This window comes from Haliaeetus albicilla, chromosome 7 (assembly GCF_947461875.1).
Source record: "Haliaeetus albicilla chromosome 7, bHalAlb1.1, whole genome shotgun sequence".
NCBI lineage: Eukaryota > Metazoa > Chordata > Aves > Accipitriformes > Accipitridae > Haliaeetus > Haliaeetus albicilla.
The window spans coordinates 38,813,793-38,839,493 of NC_091489.1; the positions used below are offsets into that span (position 1 = coordinate 38,813,793).

At 55.5% G+C, this 25,701-nt stretch overlaps 1 protein-coding gene across 3 annotated transcripts in view; it reads right to left on the bottom strand.

The window, feature by feature from the left end:
* ZBTB16 (zinc finger and BTB domain containing 16) overlaps positions 1–25,701 on the bottom strand; it is a 64,727-nt gene that overhangs the window by 3,066 nt on the left and 35,960 nt on the right. For 2 of the 3 annotated variants that reach the window (XM_069787865.1, XM_069787866.1), the window contains exons 4-6: positions 20,063–20,149; positions 2,523–2,693; positions 253–420 (exon numbers count right to left, since the gene is read on the bottom strand). In XM_069787865.1, coding sequence (XP_069643966.1) covers positions 253–420; positions 2,523–2,693; positions 20,063–20,149 — 426 coding nt within the window. The remainder of the gene's footprint in view (positions 1–252; positions 421–2,522; positions 2,694–20,062; positions 20,150–25,701) is intronic. The other variant, XM_069787867.1, reaches the window with a different exon arrangement.

Here is a 25,701-nt window from a genome sequence, read left to right on the forward strand (position 1 = left end):
GCTCAGGGCCTCCAGGCGGTAATTAACTGCCCAGCATCGACGCTGCCGTGGCGGGCACAGCCGATAACCGAGTAATGAACAGCAAAACCGATCTGACTATTGATCCCCTATTTACAATAGTTACACGCCGGCACATCTGATGATTCGTTATCCCCGGCCGCCGCCCTGGTCCACGCTGCCGGTGTCTCTGCCGGGGGACTGGTCCGGCACCGCCGGCCTCACCGGAGACACCCCCCCCCCCGCAGCACGTACCCGTGTGGACCCGGTAGTGGGTCTCCAGCTGGTGCTTGAGGCTGAACTTCTTGCCGCAGCCGTTGCACTCGTAGGGCTTCTCGCCGGTGTGGATGCGCTTGTGGCCCTTCAGCGTGCTCTCGTCCCGGAAGCAGCTGCCGCAGAACTCACACTCGTAGGGGTGGTCACCTGCAAGCACACGTGTGCATCAGAGACACCGCCGCGGCCACCGTGCCATGCCAAAACTAGTCCCATGGCTTGGATTTAGCCCTGGCACCTGCCGCCGCCATGCCGGGGGGATGGAGCATCCCAGCCACCCCAGCACGGCACACCGGTCCCTGCAACCCCATATGTTGGGGATGCTCAGATCTGCAGCAGGCTAACGAGACCGGAGGGCGCCGTGACCCTCCCACCACCGATTCCCAGGCTTTTCACCCGGCATCGCCAGCACAGACCTGGCCCCGGGCGTCTCCCGCGCTCCAGACCAGGCAGCTGATAAATGAACTCTGGTTCGGCACCAAAGGCAGAATGATTTGAAGGAAAGGTGAGGGCTCCAGCTACTTATTTATTACAGCCGCGAAGGCAAGGACAATAAAGATAGATTGATCGTCCGAGACTTTGTTCATGAATATTTAAATATTACTGATTTGTCTTGTCACTGTAATTACAATTTCTCTGTGCCGCATATCCTACAAGCACAGTTTATGGTAAAGAATGGCGAACTGTATTTCACTTGTCCTGCTGCAGATGTGCGGAGCTGCCAAGCGTGTAATGTTCCCCGCATTTCATACATTTTCTTCAGCTGTGAAGGCTTAAGTCATCCACAATGACCTACGTTTTTTCATTATCCCCGTGTCAAACTGCACTCGTGCCTGGGCATAAATTGTCCTTCTCGTTATATACTCACATGCCTGTGCTTTCGCTTCCCCTTTAAAATGATATTTTACTCTCTCCCCGTGTGCCGCAGCCGAGACCCGTGGCCCCTCGCCCCCTCCCGCAGCTGCTGGCTGGGCACTGGAGGAGGAGGATGCTCGGGATGCGTTCCGGATACCCCCTCCAAAGGCAAGGCAGGCGGTGTGTGTTGGCAGCTGCCTTTCCCCTCCCCAGGCCTGATTCCCAATTATCACCTTGGTTTTCCATCCTCTGGGCAGAGATAGCGACTGTGCAGCCAGAGGCAGATGGCCTTTCCAGGTCCTTGATTGCGAGGAGAAGCTGTGTAAATGGGAGCCAGGGCTCCCAGAGCACTCCGGCCCCGGGAGGAACACTCGCATCCTGCACCCATGCAGGATGAAACCATGCTGCATGATTAGACACCCGTGATCCCAGCGTTTTTTCACAGCCAGGAGCTGCTAAAGCAGCAGAGGTTGGGGTGGGACACGCGCAGCCCGACCCGCAGCCCAGGTCACCGGATTACCGGCTATAAATAGCTCCAGTGCTCGGCATTAACGCGCTTATCATCAGCGCGCGACTCCCATTTCCCACGTCGGGACCCCAAGCCCAAGCACACGTGTGGGTCTGGCAGCTGCCAGCCACAGCGCAGACGGAGCGACCCTCCCTGCGCGTCCCCCCAGCAGCCGCTTTGACATCTCCTTCTGAGGCTGTATGCACGCACGGTGCTTTACAGGAGAAAGGAGAAGGGCTATCCCAGCTTGGCAGATGTTTTCCTCCCTGCCAGCCATAAAAGCACAGACGAGGAGGGCGCACGAGCCTCTAACTCGTGTGGGCAAAGGCCGAGGAGCGCTTCACCCACACAGCTGCAGAGAGCCGTGACGATGCTCGCCGCGTGGCTGGGACCTCTCCCCCTGCCATCCCCTGGTCCTGCTTGGGGATGCGGGTAGAGGAGCCGAGGACACGGCGCGGGCTCTTTGAGGACACGGCGTAAGGCGGTCAAAGCCCCGCTCTCCCAGCCGGCTCTCCCGGAGCCAAGCCCTGCCCCAGTGGGCTGCGCCGCTGAAGCACCAGCTACACGTCGCGCAGGTCGCCCTAATCCCATTAGGGCCGAGCACCGGCTGATTATGTGCATCTACCGCCCGTAAGCTGATGAAGCGGGTATGATCGCACATCCCCTAAGAAGGTCACATGTCACCTTATACCGGATCAACTTATTACACGCAGCTTTTTTTTTTCTGTTTCATTTTTTAAATCCCAACAACCTCAACTGCAGTTGCCTCGACACTTTTATGACAATGTCACCTTTCTTTTCCCTTTTTTTTTTTTTTTTTTTGTTACGAATGGGGAAGAAGCCTGTCCTCACCCCGAGTGGCGAGCACCCGTCGGCGGTGCCGTCGTACCTGTGTGGGAGCGGAGGTGCCTCTTGAGTGCGGTGTGGCTGGGGAAGGTGCGGTTGCACTCACTGCAGATGTAGCTGCGCACCCCGGCGTGCACCTCCATGTGCTGCTGCAAGGCGCTCTGCGTCTGGAACCGCTTGCCGCACAGCAGGCAGAAAACGGCCATGTCCGTACCTGCGGGAGAGGGAGAGAGCCGACTCAGGCGCTGCCCAGCACCCCCATCCCCCTGGACCACCACCCCACCAGGGGTTCGGGGTCCCCTCACTCCCAGCCAGCAACAGGGATGCTCCTGCAGCAGGAGGGACCCCAAGAGCTGCGAGGCTCTGGGTGTTGTTGGGGTCCCAGCGGTGCCACCCTGACCCTGCTGCTGGCTGAACCGGAGGACACGGGGGTTTTTATTGCATTTTTTATTGCACTGGAAGCCCCAACCCTGCAACGCCTAGGGCCGCCCAAATGCAAGGCAGCTGTTGGGCCATCACCACCTCCCCATGTACCTGCGAGAGCTGTCGAGCTCTCGTAAGGCCCAGGGAGAAGGGGACCCCAAGAAACACCCCAGAAAGCCGCCCCGGGGAGCAGGGGGTTGAATGCAAGAGGGTAACATGCCCACCCCTGCGATCCACAGCCCTAATACAACTGCCAGCTCCATCCTACCGACCATGGGTATAAAACCAGCTGCATCAACACAACAGCAAAAGCAGGAAAAAAACCCTAACCCCAGATGCTTATACAGCATCAATAAAAATATCAGACCTTTGTGTTATTAAACAATTTGTTTTCGTTTATGCATAGCTCATTGTTCAGAACCTATGAGTCAGTGCAAATTGTATTATGCGGGGAAATTAAGCAAATAAATGCTAGCTTTTTGGAGACATTAAAATGTGGGGACTATGGAAATAAAATTATCTAGGAAATTGTATTAGCAATTCATTAGGAGCGGCAAGATGTTCAAGGTAACCAACGGATCTGGGCTGCCTTTAGGAAGTGCAGGGGTGGGGGGGCTGTGCGACATGCTGCCAAAACCAGCCGAGGGCAACCCAGCGGTGAGGCAGAGTTGCTGGAGGGGAGCCCACCAGGACCACCGTGCCACGGGGCAGGGAAACAGCGGGTGGCAGGCACCCGCGGCGATGGTGGCATCATGGTCCTCCTTGGTGTGCAGGCAGGTGCCAGCTAAGGATCCTCCCAGTGCAGGATGCTGGCAGCATCCTCCTGGCAAGCCCCACTCCTCCAGCCCAGGGAGCAGCCAGGTGATGGGCATCCCAGAGAGCATCTCAGTGTGTGCTGTTGCCTGCCCTGGCATCGCGTGGTGGCACACTGCGGCCAGCTCTGCCCTGCGGCTCCAGGGATGCAGGAGCCACCAGGAGGGATGCTCAGTCCCAGCCTTGGCGAGGCTGCCCAGAAACACTCCGAAATCTGCAAAACACCCCTAGTGAAATGGGAATAAAAGCAGCAAAAGAAGCGGCTCCGCATGGGAGCTGCCTTTCTCCCTTCGCAGGGATTTATCACGCACCCCCCACGCAGCTGCGGACAAAACGCTCCCGAGACAAAAAAAAAAAAAAAAAAAAAAATTAAAAAAAAAAAAAAAAAGAGGCAGCCAGCCCCAAACGGGCCGTGCGAAGCAAATCCCAAGAGGTATGCGGCCCCACGGCCCTCGGCGGCCCCGGCGGTGACAGCAGGACGGGTCAAAGGTCCCCGGGGCTGAGCCCCCAGCGCCGTGGCCAGCTGCGGAGCGGAGGCCCCGACCGGCGGGACGCCGGCCCCGATAAATCTGCCGCCAGCAGCCCCCGCTGGGGCCGGGGACAATGGGCTCCCGTGGGGGCGGAGGGCAGGACAATGCCGCCGGGCCGGCGCGCGGGGCCGTAACAAATCCTCCCTGGCACCGTAGGGCCCTCATTTGTGAAACTAATTGGCCCCCGCTTGAAAAAAAAAAAAGGGCCGACTCTGGCAGCCGTGGCGATGGGGATGAGCCGCCTTGTGCACGCACAGGGGGATACACTGGCCAGTCCATGGGGACAGTGCTGGTCCCCCCGGAGCTGGGCATCCCCCTGGGGGTGCTGCTGGCCAGGACCCCCAAAGGGTGTTTTTTACTTTTTTTTTTTTTTAGGTAATGCATTAGGAAATAAATCAACACCCCAAACGGGGAGGTTGATGTGCACTGGCCCAGCTTGCGGAGGCACCTGCTGCTAGCTGCCCTCCAAGAGCAGAGCATCTGCGGGGTCTGAAGGCTGATGCCAGCCTGGCGCGGAGGCGGAGGATGCAGGCGATGGCCCTGCATCCCCACATCGAGGCCAGTGCCCAGCAGCAGGACACGGAGGACCGAGGTCAGGCACCGCTTGTTTGCAGCCCCGAGGCTCCGCCGACATGGCTCTCCAGCAGCCGAGGACGGTGGCATCAAGCAGGGGCTCTGCCGGGCTCCATCCCGCTGTGGGTGTGCAATTAAGCTTATGTTTTTGGATTTTTTTTTAAAGCTGTACGTGCAGCCATGTCCCACCTTTGCAGAGAGGATGGGAGGTGTGAAAAAATGGGAAAGCTCACGAGAGGGTGCCTGGGGTCGCTGCCGTCCCTGCCGCAGCCGGGCTTTGGCAGCACCGGTCTTGCCGCAAGGAGAGCCGCACCGGGCGACGCAGGGACTCGGCCCTGGGCTCCCAGCCGGAGCAGCCCCGAGCCAGCCCTCAAGCCATCAGAAGAAAAATCACCCCCGATAAAGAAACGCCGCCGCCCCAAACCGGTGAGAGACGGATTTATTCATTTCCCTGACGTTTTAATGGTTTCTCCCCTTTTTGCGGGAAGATGATTACAAATTAAGCGGCATTTAAACGCTTTTTACTGTCAACAATTAAAAGGGGCGAAGGCGGGCGAGCAATTCATTCCCCGGGAAACGCAGCGGCTCTCGGCGGGCGCCGCTGGCCCTTCCCTCTACTGTACGCCGCACAATGGCCCCGAGCGCGCCATTAATTTTGCAGGACGTTCAAAAGCAAATTAAAATAAAAAAAGCCCCCGGGCACAAAGATAGATACCGAGGGAGGGGGCGGCGTAGGTCAAGCTCACGGAATTAAAGTCTTAGCAACCGTGGAGGTTTAAGCGCAGACCGTTACACCGCGTTCGGCAGCCACCTTCGCCCATCTTCCCCGCTTTTATGTATCTCTGCCAGACCCGGCGCCGTTTGTCGGCAGCCGTAAACCATTAATGGGGCGGCCATCGGCGCTGCCGTGGGGTTCAGAGGCAGAAGCCAGAGCAGACTGGGTTTCCAATGCTGTTTGGGCAAGTGCGCCGGCCCCGTCTTGCAGGGTGGTTTTAAATAGCCAGAGGTCCAAAATCTTGTTTTTAGGGGGCGGATGGTTGCTGGAGGGAGGAAAAACCCTACGGCCGCGAGCCTGAAGACGCACGTCCCGGTCCTCCAGCAGCTCAATCCCAAACAAGCGCAATCGGTGGAGACGTAAAGACAAGCGAGACGCACTGCACGATAGTCAGGGGCTTTTCCGCCCCAGCCGGAGTCACGGCGAGGGATGCTGCAGGCATCACAGCGCCGAGCACGGCGCCGTCTCCCACCCGCTGCCTCCGCGAGAGGGGGAATTACAGTAAAAACCCGCGTGGCGAGGGGCGAGGGAGGCAGGGTGGTTCGCCCTTGGGCGCCGCGAAGGAGCCGGGCGGGTTTCAGTGAAGTTCAGGATGCGGGAGGTGCGCCGGCGGGAGAAAGGCGACACGTCCCCTTTAAAAGGAAATATAATTTACAGTGTGCAGCCAGGCGGCCCATAGTTTCAATCTCGTTTACTATAGAGAAAACTCTGCTAGCTGTTCTCTATCCCACAAATCCGATTTAATCAGACAAGCCAGCCAGCGTGGCTTGAAGTAAAAACGGATAATTAGTAAACAGAGAGCTACTTCAGTGCTTCATTGGCATTCGAGCCGGGCTAGTGTGTCGCATTTAAAATGCAGTCTGATGAAGTTTACAAAATCAAACCATTTGTTACTCCTATTGAAGAGGCTTCAGGCCACTTGCAATTAAATTGGAATTAGTGCTCAGAATGAGATACAGCAAATTCATACTAAAAAGGGATCTGACTTTCAGACATTTGACTTCAAGTTTTTCCCCCCGTGGGTGTGCACGCGTGCGTGCGCGCTCCCGCCGGCCCCCCAGACCCGACTGAGCCTGGACCCCTGACGCAGGCGGGTGTAGGGCGGCCCAGGGACGCTCCGGCAGCAAGGGAGGGGGGACCAAAGGGGACCGATGCCACCGTGCCGGTGAAGCGTCCTCTGTGGAGCCTCAGCTGCGGCAGCATGGCTCTGGCGGTCCCCAGGCACGCAGAGCCGATGTCGGGATGCACAAACCAAACCCTCCCTGAATCTTCCTCTAGACGCTGCCATCTTTTCCCCGTCTCTCTTAAGAGCAGTGTTATGAGACTCGAAAAAAGAGGCAGATCTGGCTGTCCCTTGCAGCTGTAATCGACAGCATCAGAAACCTGTAATCAAAGGCTGCGGAGGGGCACACCAGGAAGGTTCCGGCGTTACAGCAGGCACGAGGGTGCGCTTGTCAAAGGATGCTGACAGAGCCTGTCGCTGCCTCTTGCGCCCACTTTAAAACCCCCAAACCCTTGCCTTGTGTCCTGCAAATTCGGGGTCCTCAACGAGACTCACTCCTCCTTCAATCTTTGTATTTAACGTCATTTCTTACGTGCTGCACGTGCTAAAGAGGCACACTAACATCACCTCTGTCAGCGAGGCGGACAGCTCTGAAACATTCTGGCCGCGCGAAGCAGGAGCCCGAGGCCCGTTGGCTCTCCTGAGATGAGATTTCAGGGACGTTTGACGTTTTTTTGTCAGTGTGTCAAGGGCTCCCTACCAGCCTCCACCTCCCGGACAATGCTGCTGGCTGCAGCTGCAGGGGAGGCTGCAGGCTGCTGGCGTGCATGAAAAGCAGCTTTAGGGGAGGGCAGCATTTTTAGCATCCTTGGGGCTGCTGAGGCAAGCGGATGAAAGCATTGGCGACTGCAGCCCAGGAGCTGCAGGTAGCCATCCTTTCCAGCCCTGCCTGCGGGAAAGCAGGCAGAGAGGCGGCAGCAGCGCCGGCAAGGGGTACATCGCCTGGAGCATCCATCCCCGGAGCATCTCCAGGCCCAGGCGGCAGAGCTCGGCCCATCACTGCCGTTACACATCTCTGCCGGCTTCAGCAGAGGCGTGGGATCCCCACTGCGGAGGGTGCAGGCTGGCCCCCTCGCTGCCCGGCAGCAGATGCCCCTGATGGAGGCAGCGGCTGGGCAGGTGATGGCCGCCCTGCTCGGACGATGCGTGTAAGGATAGGACTGAGAACCATCAGAGCTGGCGGGACTTAAGCACGTACTTAAGGTGCTGGGCTCAGCTTGGCGCTGAGGGTTCCCCGGGGCTGCGTAGGGAGGAAAGGCAGCCGCCACGCATGTCCTGCTGGCACCAAGCCGAGGAGGAGGATGGGTGATGAAGGAAGGCAGAAGCAGCGGGCACTGGCAGGATCCTGGGGGTGCCAGACCACAGCACCGGCACTGAGGTTGCATTTTTGCCCTGGTGGATGTGCGCTGCTTGGGGTAAGAAGATTAACCCAGTTTCAGGGTCTGTTTTCGGGACTGTTACAAAACCAAAAGCAGTGTTTTCGGTGGCAGCACCTAAGCAAACCCGCAGGGCAGAGCGAAGGAGCCTTTCCCTGGATGCTGCTGTTGGGCTACACGACGCCTGCACACATACACGTGGACGCACGGGTTTTTAAGGGTGTCACGCTGGGATGGCAGAGTCAGCCCTTTTCAACCCCCCAGCCGCTCTGGTGTGGCACTGGAGAAAAAGTGCTATTGAGGGGTTATGGTGGCACCCGTTACCATGCCGGCTGCTCGGTTGGAGCCCAACAGCCCCTACAACCGTCACGGTTAAGTAGAGAGAGGGGGGAAAAAAGCCCCGGATGATAAACACACGAGATGTGTGCATTTTGTGCCGGAGTCACCAAATCATCCTGGTTTCAAAGGCTGCCTCCAGACTCCACGGCTCGGCTTCCACGCTAATTAACATCTTTATGGAAGGCAACTTCTCCCAAGGGGGCATTTGTTTGATTATTATTATTATTTACTCAGAGATAGCACAGCTTTCTTCCCAACTTTAACCAACTACGGGAAATTAATTCTTAAAAAGCAGCCGGCGCCGCCTGCTCTTCTGCTGCTGGTTTTCCTCCAGGGGTGGCTGTATGAGGCCGCCCCGGCTGCAACAGGAGGGCAGGGTATGCCCCCTCCCCGGCACTGCCCGCTGCCTCAGCACCCGCTCGCCTTTCCACCAACGCCTAGAAAAACTCAAGCGTTTCAGAGCAGATGTACCACATTGACCTTGCAAACACAGGGGATTAAACCCCCCCCCCAAAGCTCAATGCTTCATTTTGTGCTCCGGTAGCGATGCACAGGGCTGCTTCCCCACCCGGCTGCAGCCCTCCCCATCGCCCAGGGTGGGATGCACGTGGAGGATGCTCAAAATGTGGGCACCCGCAGCGAGCCGGGGGAGCGGGCAGCAAGCCCTGAGCCGTGGCTCTGGCACGGGCAGCTCGCGCCCGCTGGGGGTGATTTATTCCGGGGGCCATCTGGACTCGGGGGACAATGCGGTCCCGCGTCCCAGTGACCCGGCGCATTAGTCACACCCTCCCCACTCGACCTCTCCGTCTTCCTTTGAGCGCATCGGGACGAGAGCATCCCCTTCTCGCCTCCCTTTCGGGGGGCCCTTTGCTCCTCCTGGTCCCATCAGCAGCACCTCACCCCTTTCCCCACCGCCCTGCATCTCCGTCACCACCACCACCACCACCACCACCATCATCATCATCATCACCTTCCTTCATTGCGCTTTTCTGCGATTGCTCAGGCAAGAACGATTACGAGGGAGAGCGAGCGGGGAGGGAAAGAGCCCAGTGACTATTAGCAGCGGCGGCTTTATGGCAACAGGCACACAACTCATTCGTTTCATGTTTCGTGGAATATAAAAGCGCCGAAACATTTTAATTTTAAATTCTTATCATTGAATTTACTGCTTTTCTCTCGCAATGATTTGTGTTGCTTTTTAATTTTTACAGTCTCTACAGAAGCCAGATGCTACCGCCTAGGGCCAAAATAATAAAAACCCGCCGCAGTCGCGAGTTACAGAACAAAAAGGAAACGCGCGGCTGACAGAAGTTAATATCTCAATTTAACAGTGCTGCTCCGCTAATGATCCTTTGATATGTGTTTATTTAGAAAGGTCTGATCTTGACCTTGAAAGCAAACTAAACCACAAAGTCTTTATGAGAGGAGAGAAAGACTTTATTTATAGACTGGCTTTGCGTCAATCACGGCGGCAGCTGGACCCGCGCTGGGTGAAGCGCTGCCAGGCAGCCCACGGGTCCAAACAGGGCGTTGATCGAGGGACGCATTTTGGTGGGGGGGGGAAGGATCGGCTGCCGAGGAGGACTGCGGCACGTCCCCCCATCTCCAGGGTAGGATGCTGAGCCCACGCGTGGAGACCTGCCTGCAAACCGAGGGATGCGGGCAGCTCCTTGCCCGCAAGGGACGCTCCCCGGGGGACAGCGCTGGTCCAGGCAAGCCCTGTCACCAGTACAGGGGACAAGCCACCCCTGAGCATCTCCTGCCCAAGCCCTCCTCCCCAGCAAGTGGGGAGAGCCGCCTTCGCCCTCCGGCTGCTGCAGCATCCAGCCACATCCTGCCCTCCCTGAATGTGGTCCCCAGGCTTTGGCAGGAAGGGGCACGCTCAGCATCACCCAAACCTGCACTGACAGAGTATGAACAGGTTTTCCTCCCGCAGAAACTGAGCGTTGCGCAAACCTCGTGTTTGGAAACGAGAATCAGATGAAGTTTGTTGGGGCCAATCCCGTTATACTGCATTTCCACCTCCCAGCTGGGGGAGGTGAGAGTTTCCCAAGCTCCTAATGCCGCGTGAGCCTGGGAACGCGCTGTGGAGGCCTCGCACCTACGGTGCGCTGCACTTCCGAGCTCGATTTCTGTTTTTTTAGGCCAAACAGTTGAAGATGTTTGCTAACCCTAAAACCTTCTGGCCGAAGCTGGAGGCATGCCCTCCTTGCAGAGCGGTAGTCCCCAAAGCCTTTCGTTGTACTGAATATCTATGAAAATAGATCAATATATATCAAAAACGTTCAGGCAGCCAAAAATGCAGTGCACCCATGGGGACAACCTTCCCTTTTCAGCACCCATTATGCATTTTGGTACCAATGAGCTTACGGTCACAGTAAGGCCGGTAATACCAGGAATATGATGACCTGCTCCGGGGAGCTGGGATGGGAGGGTGCGGGTCGGTGGCGTTTGCATCCTGCTGCCGCTGAACAAAGCCAGTGGGAGACAGAGGCCATCACAAAAGGCCTCTCTGCACGTCGGGAGGAGGGATAAATGCCACCGTCGAGCCCCGTCTGCCCATGCAGCTGAGAGGGGAGAGCTGGGCGATATCGCACCCTTGCAAATGTGTCTACATTTAGATCCCCGAAGGAGCCAGTGATGGTAATTCAGCCTTAAGACAGGTGTGAAAAACAGTACACTCGGAGCCGGAAGAAACTCCTCCCAGGAAGGGAAAAAGTAAGTAGGAGCGGGGGGATGCAGTTTTTCTCTGCAGCGACGAAGTCTGCCCTGGAGATGGCATGGTGCTGGCAGGCGGGGATGATGCTCGGGGATGCTGGCACTGCCAAACCAAGTGCGTCTGGATGCGCCTTGTGCACCTGAACTCCCTCGCTCCCCATCATCCTTGGGAAAAACAGATGTTCAGCTCCTTCAGCTCCTAAAGGTATGGATGGAAAAGCTGCCTGCCCTCCTGGCAAAACAAACATTGCTTGACCAAAACGCATTAATCTGTTCGGTATCTGGGTATCTCTGTGCAGCACCTCCCCTGGGTGCCACTTTACCCTAAGCCTGTCCCATGGCTTTCCATCATGGAGAATGCCAGATCCACCCCTGCCATTCCCAAGGAAGCCGCACATTGCAGAACCATCCCTGCCCTTCCCGAGGATGAGAATTTCCCTAGGGCAACCGGAGGCAAATTGTGGCGGTGGTTCTGGCCACCACATCAGAAGGGAAGCTGTCATCTACCCGCTTAGTCGTCGTCACCGTGCCGGCTTCCCAGCTTTCCTCTTCCTGGTCGGAATTTGGAGTGAAAGCAGCTGAAAAAATAATGACTTTCTGTCGAAAACCTAGCGTATTTTTCCCACTGCGTTCCAAACGATAGTTAAACTACTGTGTTAGAAACCGCTCTGCCTTTAAACAAAGAGCTTCAGCAAGGAGATAAAACCCTCACCCAGTGTTTCTGGTCCCCTGAGAGCCACCCCCAGGGTCTTTTTGGCCAATGATTCTCCACCATGAGCGCTTGCCAACCAGCACATCGTGGTGGGTGTGTGCTTTGCCCTGCCAGGAGGGTTTTAGGGGACAGCAGATGACGTCCCTGGTCAGCGGTGTTACGACCTGCCCTCTGCGGTGCCCCTGCACTTGCCTATGGGGCTGCAGCATCCCACCCCACGGGAGACCGCTGTGATCACGGCCACCATCAGCATCACCACCGCCCTCAGCACCATCGCCGTCATCCCACCCGGCACAGAGCAGCGCCTGCCTGTCACCCACCCGTGCCACTCCTGGATCTCTCCCAGCCGGGGTGGTACCACCCTGGCATCCTCCGGCCCTGTGGAGATGCTGGGGAGCCCCGGTTTGGGTCCTGGCCAGCGAAACAACCCTTTTGGTGGTGCGGGCAGCCATCCCTGGCAGAGCACGGCCAGTGGAGCGACCGGCTGCCACGAGGCACAAAGCCGGGATTCGCAGCGTCCGCTTATTATTCCTGCACCCCCATCATTAAAAAAAAAAAGAGAAAAGATGAAAAGGCCCTCTCGGTAAACCCGTGGAGACGCAAAAGGGTACCGAGAGCAGCCTCTCCCCCATTTCTTGTGGTTTTTTTTTTTTTTTTGTAAAGCGGGGAGACGCGAATCCCGGGGGACAAAAGTAACTGCTAAGGTAAGTTAAACCTTGTCGAGATGAACTTTCCTGCTACTTTTAATTAAAAGTTCTTTGGAATTAAAAAGGACACTATTCAGGAAAGGCTGAAAAAAAAAATTCATTGACACCAGCCCGCCCCCCTCCCCTTTTTCCCAAGGAAAAGAAAAAGCTGTTTTTGTGTGTCTGCTCACCCAGCCCGCACTGTACAAAAGGAAGCGGATTTGCAGCAAGACACATGAGATGACCCCCTGACCCCGAGCCGCTGAAAAGTCCTCAATGGCATAAATACCAGATAATCAATCACATACCAGGAGGGCCGGTCCCCCTGCCCTCGCCCCCGCCGCCGGGTTTATGAGAGATGCACTGTAAACGGACACCGGCTCCTGACGGGAGGCCCCTCTCGGCATTCCTCCACCGGACCAGGAGAGCCCGGCCGCCTCCTCGCCCACGTTTCATCCCTATTTTATAAAGCCCTGGCACGGCAGCGCTGAGCATCCCTAGGCTCTCCCGAGAGTGCGATAGCCAGGAGTGCATTTTCTTGCGTGCTCCAGAGCAAAATGAGGAGCAAAGGGGTACGGAGGCATCTCTTTGTGCTCCAGAGCGACGGCCGAGCATCCTCCAAGCCATCACAGGCGGGTGCGTGGCTGGGGCCAAGGCGGGTGTGCAGAAACCAGGAAGAAACCAGCCCCATCTAGAGAAAGCTTGGCTTTTTTGGGGGGGGTTCACTTGCTTTTTGAAGCCTTCGCAGGTTCTAGCAGTGACCGTACCACGCTGGTTTCCCTTACGGGGGCTCTGACAAGCATCTTGAAGGCGAGCAGAGGGCTGCCAAGTCCCCCCGTGCTCCAGGGGCAACAATGGCTGTTAAAGCTTTCAAGGGAGGAAAGAAAAAAAAAATTTGCTGAGATACTGCGCTGGTTCGGTTAAATGGGGAGCCACTCGGCAACTAAATTTGATAATGCTTTTGTCCGTGGGTCAGAGGTTAAATATGTTCACACTAATCCCCTTCATCTAGAATTAAAGGACAAGAAAGATTTCTCCGTAGCTTAGCGAGAGGGCTTTTCTCATCGCGCTTTAAATAGTATTTGCACAGGAAAATTAAAGGCCGACCATTGGCCGCTGGTTTTGGCCGCGGCTGCGTGGGTCTGCCACGTTTCCATCTCTGGGCTTGTTTTTGGCGAATCCGCCTGTTCGCACGAAGCCTGACCTCACTGCGCTTCCCAACTGAGCCCACCTTGAAGTGCGGGGAATTCTTCCTGCCGCTTGCTGTAAAGGTGGAAAAAGCAGCCATGGCTTGGGAGGCAGGGAGATTCCCGGTTCCAGGAATGCGCGCTGGGACTCAGATTTCAAGTGCTGTCACAGGACATTACTGTCAGACAAAGGGGCTCTGTGCTGAGCCCCCCAGGACGTGCCGCCCCGAGACCCCGCCAAAGCCGGGGCCAGCGGCACACACCGCCTGGCCAGGGCCGGTGCTAACGAGCTGCCGCCCCCACTCCGCGCGCTTGCCGGTGAGCTCCCGGCACGCTGCGGCCGCTCGCCGTGCTCGGAGGTGGCAGGGGGCAACCCGGCAGAGGCAGCACAGCTGCCTGCACCATGAATTACACTCCCAAATGACGGAGGCTTCCGAAAGGAAGCGTAACTGCCCCAGCCCTCGTTTTTATAGAAAGAAACCCACTTTCCTTTGAAGATGCCGGCTTGCATGGGAAGAGCGCTCGGGCTACGAGCTGGGAAGCACAGGAGAGGCGATGGGCGCTAGCTGAACATGCCTGCTTGTCCTTCCCTCCGCTTGTACCGTGTTCAGGCCTTCAAGTCCAAACTTGGCCATGAGGCTATTTAAAAAACTCAAGGCTTTGCATTTTGGATGCGTTCGGATTGCTGTTTCACTCTTCCTCAGCTCATCATTTTTGTTTTGTTCTTCCACAGCCAAAGGTCAGAGGGACTGAGTCCTGCTCCCTGTCAAGCAGCCAAAATTAAGCACGGAGTTGTTTTCCAAGGTCCTTTTAAATATGTTTAAGGGCGATGCTGCACAAAAGATGCCGTGCCTGCGCATGGCACATCTGGCTCCAGCCGGATGCCTGTACCCAAAAATGTCACAGCAGCCACGAAAGCATCTTTGCCGTCGGCATTTTGCATTTTCAGTTGCTACTGAAGCCACAAAGCCCCGGAGGTGCCTCTGGCAGCAGCTCCTCCCACCCCAAATCCAATTCTCCCAGCTTGGCTAAGGATTCCCACTGGGCACTGCCAGCATTTGAAGGTGCCAGAAAAAACGTCTTTACACTCTCCTGGTGCAACGGTTAACCAGATTTGCTTCCTAAGCTCAGGAGTCATGGTTCGAAGCCAGCACCGATTTCCTCTGTTCTGGTGCATCACGGGGCAGTCCTACCTCCTCAAGATGAACGGTGATCCCAGCATCCGAACCAAAGCCCATCTCAGCCCTGCATCCGCTGCTCACAGCCTCCGGCAGAAGCGTTAGGGCACGGTGGCATGCCGGAGGAGCGCACAGGGGCTTTCCCAGCACTTCCGTACCTGAGCATCCAAAATTCACACTCGCATCCAACAGAAAATCTGCAAAGCATTGTCTGGGCGTCACTGCACAGCATCGCCTGCGCTCCCTCCCCCAGCCGGGACCGTGGAACCGAAGCGAGAACTGGGGGAGTGATAATTACCTCTAAGCGTACTTAATACTACAGTGCATTATCTCTAGCTATGGAGAAAAATGCTATCCAGCGGTATTTCCCCCAGAAGCCTCATCGAGCTGCTCTCTGAAAACTCTCAGGAGTCCCGTGAAACGGTAATAGAAAGTCACAGGCAGCCTGGGAAGACGTCGGGTTGGATTTGGTGAGGAAGCGTGCTGGCGGCTCGCAGCCGGGCACCGCTCTGATCAAGCCGTGGGAGAGGATGCAGCAAGATGAGTCAAGAATTGCATCTCCCGAAACCAAGTTGCCTGCTGTTGAAACATGGACGTTGCAGACAGCTGTTGGTGGCAAGTGCCACCACCAAGGCAACCCCCAGCTGTCGGCGGAGTCAGAGAAGCATTCTGGTGGAGAGCCGGCTCGCCCTTGACTCATGGCACGGCAGTGAGCGTAAGGCAAACTTGCGTGTTATGTTCCGCTTGCTCAAAATCCTTAATTTCCAACAGCGAAAAAAATCGCATGACGTACGTCTATAGCGTCACTGGTACTTTTTAGACGGGTACCATTTTGAGGCAGAGAAAGTGAAGCGAAGAAAAGGAGATAAGACAAATCGGTAATTAAGTGGACTAAATGTATATTTGCCAAGAGCAGAGACGGCGTGTGCCCGTGTGACAGCACAGCTCTGGTGTGGTCCCCCCCTCCACCTCCTCCAGGCTCCCATGCATCCCCCTTGCAAACCCAAGCCAATAACGGGGTTGCTGGGATGCTCTTCCACAGAAAAATGCCAAGTGCTCTGGCATTTAAAAAAAAAAAGTAAGGAAAAAAACCCCCCACTGTGTACCTCAGTGTGCGTTTAGAATGGGAGCAGAAATTTTTTTGGGGGAAAAAAGCGGTTAAAGCCCTGCCAAGACGGAGAGGAAGGCTGAGCTTCCCGAGCAGCCACTGAGCGACACTTTCCATAGGACCCAGCGTGGGGGCATCCCACTGCCACCAACGCCTCATCTCCTGGGTTCTTGCTCTCATGTGCCGGATTTTTCTCCCTTTGTACCTCTGCTTATACCGCACGACTGTTTTGAATCTCTAAAATAATGTGACAAGTTAATGATGGCACAATTATCTAAATGTTTAACAGACATGTTATCTAAGTGAATCGGATTGAGATTCCATCCCGCTGACAATAAACATCAATGGGAGAGCAGAAAGTGATAGGCAAATTATCGCCAACCCTGCAATTTCAATGCTATTAAATTTGGAGGAATAACAGCCCTGAGGCCTGTAAACTCTGAATAAAATAGACCCTTGTGTTTGGCCAACTATTAAATCAAAACGCTACCAACATCCCAGCAACAACAAAAAAAAGACAAAAAAAAAGGGGGGGGGAAGATTTATAGCTTTTCAATTTTCAGTTACACGTTGGTTTTATGAACTCTTTTCTGCTCCTTGCGTCCCAGTGCTGGCATTGCCAGCCGGGGGGGATGCGATGGATGTAGGCAGGGGGTGCGGGCAGGCAACACGGGCAGGGGAGGGTGAAGGCTCCCAGGCATCCTCCACAGAGCGGCCGGGGGCACGCTGACTCCACAAATCAAAGAGCCAACTACATGCCAAAGAAAATACATTCTATATTAGGTGTCGAGCATGCCCACGTGAAATTGGGTCAGGAGTAAGTCTGTGCTGGCCCGCTGACTGACACTGGCCGCCCAGCGCGTACAACCTCGCGCGCGTTAATTGCCTTGGCACACGGGAGGAAACTTTAGACGAGTCACCTCTGATATTTATAAAAGTCGGCGGTGAGCCCGAACCCCATTAGCACGAACACCAGCTGTGTGAGCATCCCGAGCCCCACTGGCGCTTGCTGGGGGTACTCAGGCTGTCTTCTCAATGCATTTTGTTTTTTCCTCTACATTTTAGGAGAAGGGTAAGGAATTTTCCACGCTCTCCCCCTGGTGTGGCACCAAGCTTGTGCTGCTGGAAGATGAGCCAAAACAGTTGCTGCTTTTCCTACTGCCACGGGACGGGGGCCAAGGACAGCGAACACCCGGAGAGGGCGTCTCAGTCCTGCGTCGATGGGGCTGTACGCAGCACATAGCCAGCTCTGTGCTTACAAGCAGAAACTATTTTTCCTTTCTTGATCCTTATTTTTTGCCCTGCCTCAGAAAGCAGGGCGTAGGTTTTCTGCTGTAGGACACGGGCAGCGTTTGTTGCGGCACATGTACAACAGGCTGGCTTCCTACTTTGCATTGCCATTCGGAGGGACAGTGAGGGCAATGGGAAAAAAAAATAAGTGAGATAAAGGGGGTCCTGGATCCTGACTGTTCACCCGAGAAAACAGCCCCCTACGCTGAAAAGAAACCCTGAGAACCCTTTATCTTGGCCATCCGCTGCAAAAAAAAGCGCTCTGCAGCTGCAGGTCATCTGGACAAGCAGCGACTGTTTGCAGATAGGTCCCGCATCCTCCCCTAAATACCATGTTTTTGAGCAAAGTGGGTACATTTGGCCGGCCTCTACCAGATGCACCCTGCTTGGTTTTTGATGCTATCCTTGAAGGAAGCTACCTGCGTCTCTACCAAAAAGGGCTATTTTTTTGCCTGGGAGGTTGGAAGATCTTTTGCCAACCAACGTGCCGTTAAGGGCAAAGGGAGGACGCCCCCAAGAAAAACCCACTCTGGGAGATGCCGTTATTTGGGAACGGGGTTAATTATAGCGAGGGCAAGGGAGGGATGCTTTCCGTGCCAAGACAGAGCTCTCTGCGTGCCACCCGAGGAGAGGAAGCGATTCATTTCATCTGCCCTGGCCACCCAGCCCCTCTCCGCCACGTAACCGAGCTGCTTGTGTTTACAGCTGGAGGTGGCGATGATAAACCCGCTCCGCTTGGGTCACCGCGTCCCCTGCGCTCCGTTTTCCTGTTGCCCTTTGAGCTTTGGCATGGTCCAGCCCCCAGGTTTCAGCAACCAAAGGGGCTTTAATCCCCGCAGAAGCGTCAAGGTCGTTAGCAAAACCGTGTAGCTGCTCTGCATCTGTGGGATGTTTTTGGGTGCAGGCGTCATTAAAGAGCTGCTCAACAGCACCCGCTCCCCATGTCACACCCAGGGTTCCGGAGCCCTGGGGTACTAAGGGGAGCCGGGCTCCCTCTGACCACCCCAAGGGATGCTCAACAGCTCCGGGAAATATAAGGAAATGGGGAGCTAGCTGCTGTTTGCTCGGCTGCCTTTAACTCCCTGCCTGGGCTTGGGTCGCTCATCCCTGAGCAAAGTCGGTCCCTTCGGCTTGCTGGCTGCCCCATCACAGCCTTTTCCTCCTCCTTAACCTACAGCACACATGGTTTTTAAAAAGATCCTGAACTGCAAAGCCCAGCCTCCAGCTGTATGACTCTGGATAAGGGGGGCAATTACTTTACAATTTATGAACTGGTGCTCGGCCAGCACAGCTCCCAGATCAGATGACGGCCGGAGCTATTCCCGCCCGGTGACACAGCACTTTACATCGCCAGTCGGTCCCCAAACCCCCGGTGTGAAGCCGGCTGGGCTCGCTGTGCCAGCCCAGCCACCTTACCACTTCTGAGTGCAAACTCAGCCATCAGTGGCATTTATCAGGGTTTTCAGCACTGAAAGACGAGCCTGTGCTCAGTTAAACTGCTCCCGATATAGCGCAGGGAGGAGTGGGTGCTTTGCCCTGCTCCAGCCTGGTTTTGGGGGTTTGAAAGGCTGCACCCGGGACCGCCCGGCCATGAATTCCTCCATGCCCCGTAGCAAACCCTTCCTGGGCAAGGCGGCCTTTGCAAGATGCATAAAGAGCTCCTTGTGCTCCCTGACGGCGGCTATGCCAAAGGACTGGGAAGCGCAGTAGCAGAAACATGGCAGAAGCCAACTGCTGAGAGCTGTTTGGAAAGGGCCAATGTTTTGCTCGCACAGGGAACAAATTACCTCGCATTTGCTGCGCCATCGTTTCCCACGTGCATACGTTAATGCTGAGCAATAAATGCCACGGCGCTGTGTGAATCAGTGCCTCATACCCACGTTTAGTGGAAGAGGAGCTGGGGCTACCTTGCTCCTGCAAAGCACAGGCACCATGCCACTGAATTAATTGGCTGAGCAGCAGAGCCAGGCCAGGCTCGCCCATGGCACCCACTCCAGTCGGGGTTTTAAACCTGTATGAGCACAGGGGAAAGAGGCTTTCTGTGCGCAGCTGGGTCCAGCCCTCCCCCGAAGCCCCATCCTCGGGTCCTGGGTCCCAGAGCATCCTTTCCTATGAGCAGCCGCACACCCGCTGCACAGCCCTATCATCTAGCAGACGCCCGCAGCCATGCATCCACCTTGCGGCAGTGTGGCAAAACCTCCCCAGTGCTCCAGATGCAAGGTGTTTGTTCCTATTAATGCTCTGAAAAACAGCAACAGACCTATCGGCATGGGCTGATTCGTAACTCATCACTCGTAGGCTCCCGAGCATCTGAACGCTCCTGAGAAAAGTATTTATCCATTGGGAAGCTTCTCTTAAACCCGAATGGTAGCCAAGTGCCATCACGCTGGTCAAATTTTGTTGCCTGCGGCTTGAGAAACCAAGGGTGACCAGTGAGCGGTGCAAGGATGCTCAGTTTAACCACAGAGACAGGTTGCGCTCCTCCTTCCACCAACAGCACCGTTACAAGCTCAGCAAAACCAGACCAAACTAAGTCAGCAGCAAATACCCAAAACCAAAAGCCATTTGGGGAGGTTTCCCTTGCAAACGCCACACGCAGATTTCAACACAAGTACAAAACCGTTTCCGATTAAGAATTCAGCAGAAAATGCAGCCAACTTACCTTAATCAAATTAAAGTCAAGAAATGGACCCGGGCAGGCCAGAAGCAGGAACTACAAAGAGTTAAGCTCTCCATTGGGCAAAAGGTTACAAAGGCAGCCTAAATATTAAACTCACGCCTAAGCGAAGGACGAAAAGGGAGGGCCACGTACCGGTGTGCGTCTGCCTGTGCGTCTCCAGGGCGTCTTCCTTCGAGAACTGGGCGCCGCACTGATCGCACACCAGGGCTTTGGCGCCCGCTGGGGAGAGAAAGGGGAGAGGAGGGTTATTTGAGGGACGCCCGCACAAACCTGCGCGGGGGATGTGGCTGGGGCCACTGCCATCGTTCAAACTGCCAGGCCTTTGCAATGGAAGGGTTTCGTATTTTAAATACCCAGCAGAGCCGCAAAAAGCAGCGCCTTGCTTAACCCCGTGGTCCCATTCCTTGCACATAACAGCACAATGCACAATAAAGAGTTGCTTGCCAGGAAGAAATTAAATATTTGGGTTTTTTTTTTACAAAAAAAAAAAATCATTAAACGTCAATGCGTTTCATTAGCGTTGTAACCGATCTAATTGTAATTGGTTTCCTGCCCCTTCCCGTCGCAGCCGCCGATGCCGGTACCCGAGGATGCATCTGGTCAGAGATGTGGCCGAAACGGTGCGATTGAGTGAGAAGCTCAGAGGCGTCTTCGACTATTGGAGAGAGATGTCGTATTGGGGGGGAAATTCTTAGAAAATCACTATCAACGTGTGCTGCTAGTTCGGGACGAGAAGAAAAACAGGATGCCCAGCAGCAGATAAGTAACTTCCAGATACAAAGAGATTAGCGATACACACCACGTCTGAATCATTGCTGCTGGGACAAAGCTGCGGACTCATTTCTTAGATTTCGAGGTTTGTTTTGTCTGTTGTGAGGAGCTGAGCGCAACAGAGCAGCCTTCGAGGCGGGGGGTATCGCTCCACAGCATGCCGTGCCGCCCGTTTCCAGGGGTCCAGACAGCATCTCCCATCCCCTTCCTGCCCTTCCCTGAGCCCCCTGCCCCCCAACACGATGAGATTTGGAGAAAGGTGCGCAGAAAAGGTGACAGAGAAAGAGGGAGGTATCACGAGATGCATTAAAAAGAGAATTCCTTCGCCTTTAAATTGTCTCAGTAACGGCTGGCTCGCAGGCAGAAATATTTGGCAGCGGCGAAATTAAAAGTGATAAATTTTCTCGCCAAGCGTTGATCGATAATAGAGGTCTCATCTGTTAATCAATACGACAGTCTGCCTGTTTACTGTGCATACGTTGTTCTCCGCCACCCTCGCCATGATGTCAAGTTTGCATTCAAAACAACCCCAGCGTGCACGGGCCACATGGCCGCTCGCGAAGGGATAAGTACAAAAACCAGGGCTTTGGGGCACCGGGGCAGCTCCCCCTGCACATGCTGCTGGCCGAAAGGACGCATGCCCGGGGTGCTTTCGGGGATGCGGAGTATCTCACGGGCGCGGATGCTGCCGGCGGTCCCCTCCTGTCACCCAGGGCAGGGAGAGGAGCGCGGCGTAAAGGGCGCCAAGAGCGCCCAGGACGGGAAGAAGCTGCCGGAGCGGCGGGGGGACGGGGATCGATAGGGCAGCAGCCGCGGGCTGCCCTCCGCTCGGCATGCCGGCGCGGGTGATGCGCAGCCAGCAGTTGCCAAGGCAATGACTCTCCATCTCCACTCGAAGCTTTTCTGGCCCCACCGCTGCGAACCGTGATCCACGAGGATACAGCAACCCACCGCCGCAACAGGTCCTTCCCAGGCAGAGCAGCCTGCCGGCGCTTGCCCCCTCCCCGCTGCGATGCACCGGTGACGCCGGGGGGAATGCTGTGCTTGGAGTGGGGGGCCCACCCCATCCACGGGCTGGGGCGTGCCAGGGTTGTGCCAAACACGGGCTTTGCTTTTTCTTCCCCCACTTCTGCATGGGGCAAGGGGGGATGACGCACGGGCCGGTGCCCCACGCCCCCCGAGAGGCAAGTGTGGGCCCGGCCGGGGCCAGAGGGGCAGCGGGAGCCCGCAGAGCGGCCCTGCGGAGACACAGCGAGGAAAGGCAAAGGCGGCCAGCATCTGGCCGGGGGGCGGGCGGAGGGGGGGACAGAAAAAAATTCCTGGCGAGGCGAAAATAAACAGGGCGAACGCCGGGAGGAGCTGGGCGCGCTCGCTTACATAAGGAAGCACAGCGTGTACCAAAACAGCGGACCCAAAAAAAGCCGGAGCTGTCAGAACAATGAGTACAGACGAGGGGCATTTTACAGCAGGCGCTGCCGTACAGTTTTATTTACAGTACCTCTTATCAGCGCGGGAACAGCACGCCGCCTGCCAATTTCCAAAGGCCAGGACTGCGTGTTCTTTCCCTCAAGTAGATGTGTACTCCAGGCGGGGGAATTTTTTTCTTTTTTTTTTTCTCATCAGCAAAACAAAAACTGATACGGAGCCAGGATTCCTGTAATGTACACACGCTTGCGGAGAGGGGAGGAGGAGGAAGAGGAGGAGGGAGGGCGGCGATTGAATATGTAAATAGTTCAAGGTTAATTTTACTATGTGAGTCACCGGGAAAAATGTCATCCAACATCTGAGCTTATTATAACAGGGCTCAGAAAAAACCACCACGGCTCCATGTTTGTTATTAAAGGGAGCAGGACGAATTTGAAAGCAGCCCATCCAGAGCCTGTGTCAGGGCTTTCTTTGCCACCTCTCACTTTTTTTCCGTGCTTTAAGCGACAGCCATAGAAACGATTAGCCTCTCCGAAGGTACGCACAAGTTTGGGGTGGGTATTTTTAGCGAGCACCTCGTATCGCCTACAGCATATAGATATCTCCGGATGATCTTCCCGACGGGACGGGACTCCGCGTGCTGCCAAGTATCAGCTGCGTTTCGGCGCGAGCCTCGCAGTTGGCATCAACCTCCCCGCCGTACATTTATATCCGTGCGAGCAAATTTATAGCTCCTGCCTAATAAAGGTCCCTGCAGCGAGAGGCTGGCACGAACGGGCGAGGAGCTGCCGCTTTTTCCGTCCAGCGCTATCTGCACAGTCATCGCCACCCGACATCCCCCCCTCGGCAAGGTCAGCGCTGCCCGGGGACTTTGGTGCCCCCGAAGCAAAGCAATAAGGAGGGGCAGGGCTAAGCTTATTGAATTTCCCCTAAAAGAAATGCGAGGGAACGGCCCAATGCCGGCCAGGACAGGCAGCACCGTCGGGGTTTAAAGCAGCTCTCGGAAAGGGGATGCCCGAAAGGCTAACGTCGAGCATCCCCGTGGGCTCAGCTCGGGCGGGTGCAGGCGGGGGCTGCCAGCTCCCTCCCCTCAAGCCAGGCTTAGCTAGGTGGCTCTGAAGACAGAGCTCGTCTAGTTTTAGCCACTACCATCCCAATAGTACCTCCCAATGCCCATTCACTTTAATTACTTTATTGAGGATGAGGAACAGGCTCTCCAGCTTTAGCACTTCGGATGGTAGGAAGTAGTAAAACATCCCAAACCGGCTGCGAGCGCCGCTCCTTGGCCTGCCTGCCTGCGCTGCTGCCCTGCCTTTAATTGCGGGGCTGCAGCCCCTCGGCCGCTTGACGGCTCCGCTTTCCCATCCCTCTGCCTGCAGAGGCACGCGGTGGAGGGGGCCGGCACAGCAAATGCCTCCTTCCCCTTCCCAACTCAATTTACAATGTACTAAACCACCATGTCCCTGTCCCCAGCTGCGAGAGAAACTCTCATGGGGCTGGGGGCCAAGAGGCTGCGGGGAGAGGTGCTCCGAAAATACAGGCTGTAGCCCAGGAACAAATAAGGGAAAAGGAAAAAGAGGCACCGCGAGCATCCTCTGGAGGAGGAGGATGGGGAAAGGAGAAGAAAGATGGGAAACGGGTGATTTCCCGCTGCCATGCGGGGAGGAGGGTGGTGGGGGAGGACGGGCTGGTGGCAGCAACGCCGTGGCCCTTCCCCACTGCGGTTTTGGCACAGCGGCCCCACCGGTATGATGCAACATCTATTCTCCTCCCTCCCCCAGCACAGGGGATTAATAAAAATTTGGGATTATATATTATTAACAGGCTGTAATTGGCGAGAAGGTGGAGAGAGGGGGGGGAAAAATATGGATTAAAAAAAAATTGCCGAGTAAATTTATGCACTGTCGTCGCTTTACTACCTAATTAATTCAGTAATTTCAAAAACAATTTTATTTATGTTCCATTTACCACATCAAAAGTGCAAAGAAAAAAAAAGCACCAAACCACAGTGATGCTAAAATAATACCTCAAGGCATCTATTTTTAATCAGTGAAAAAAAAAAAAGGGAAAAAAAAAAAAGAGCCGGCCCCGCTTTCTATACAATCTCTGTCGGGCAGACCACCAACTCAGGGAGAGCGAAGCAGCCGAGCCCTCCGCGAGTGCCTTCCTGGCTGCCGAAAACAGAGCTTGTCAAAAAAAACCAAATCCATAATGGCCTGAGGCTCCTCTCCAATCTATTTTCTGCTCAGCTGGTTTTAAATGAAGTTATTATGAGTCATTAAAACACCCGCAAGCCTGTGGAAGTCAGCCAATTACAATTTTAAATTTAGCCTGTTCTCTACCCCATTCTCTTGTTTTCTTCTTTTGCCCACATCAAGCTGCTTTTTGATTTTTATTATTGCTGTTATTATTGTCATTATTTCCCTTCTCCCCTGTTTCACCCAAGTGGAAGAGACAGTTGTGAAAATCTCTGCACTAAAAAAATATCTCGGAGAAACCCAAGAAAGGCCAAAAAAAAGACGGAGCTGCAGAGCAGGCTTGGATTTAGAGAGGCAAACGGCTTTGCCTCCTTTTTTCCCCAAAGTGCCAGCAAAAGGCAAAAATTGAATATAAGAAAAAAAGCAAGGCGCAGGCTTTAGAAGGTAAGGAGGGACTGCCGAGCCGAGCGCCAGCCGAAGCCAGCAGATAGGACGAGCCCAGCCCGTGCCCGCCTCTTTGCCATCACCCCCTGCCTTCCTCCCCAGCTTGGAGGGGGGAACAGCTGCGGGGGCAGTGCTGGGGGGGACCCGGGGGGGTTTCAGCAGTTCTCCCGGCCGAGTGCCACGAGTGTCACCCGAGTGTGCCTGGACGACGGGCGGCTCTCGTGGGAAGGATGCTCCGGCGGCATCTCACGGGCCACCCTGGAGAGTCTTGGGAAAGCACCTGGAATGATGGAGCGGGGGCTTGGGGGTGGGCAAGGTGGGGAGCCACCGGCAACATTGTTGCCCAGCCTTTGCCAGCCGGCGCCACCGACTCCCACGCTGCATGGCGACGGGTGGAGCAGCGGGTATTTTCATATGAAAAAATAAAATAAAAAAAAAAAAATCCAGATTTTTAGCTCAGGAGCAAAAAAAGGCAGGTTCTTACATAATTCCCCCTTTTCCTCCACCCTGCGAGTGCTGCTCTCTCCGGCAGCCTCCTCTCGGCGGGGAAAAAATGACAAACCCCATCCAAAGCCCCGGCAGCCCCGCGCGGCGAGCGAGCACGGAGCGTACTGCACAGCCCATAAAACTCCAAACAGCCTCCAGACACTCCTGCAATCGTCCTCCATCAAAACACTTTGTCTTGCATACAGAAATGCGGCGGGGCGCCGCGCGGAATACCAAATCAGCCCGTGACGGTGCGGGGAGGCGGCTCCTTGGCAACCGGGGGGGCTTCACAGCCGCGCCGCTCGACAGGAAACAAAATCTGTCAAGCCTGTTGGGCAAATGATAAACATTAGCGGTATTAAAAAAAAAACAACACAAAAGCCGCATAAATGGCTGGCGAGCGCGCGGGGAGGGATGAGGAAGGATGGAGGGGCTCTTGCCCCATTT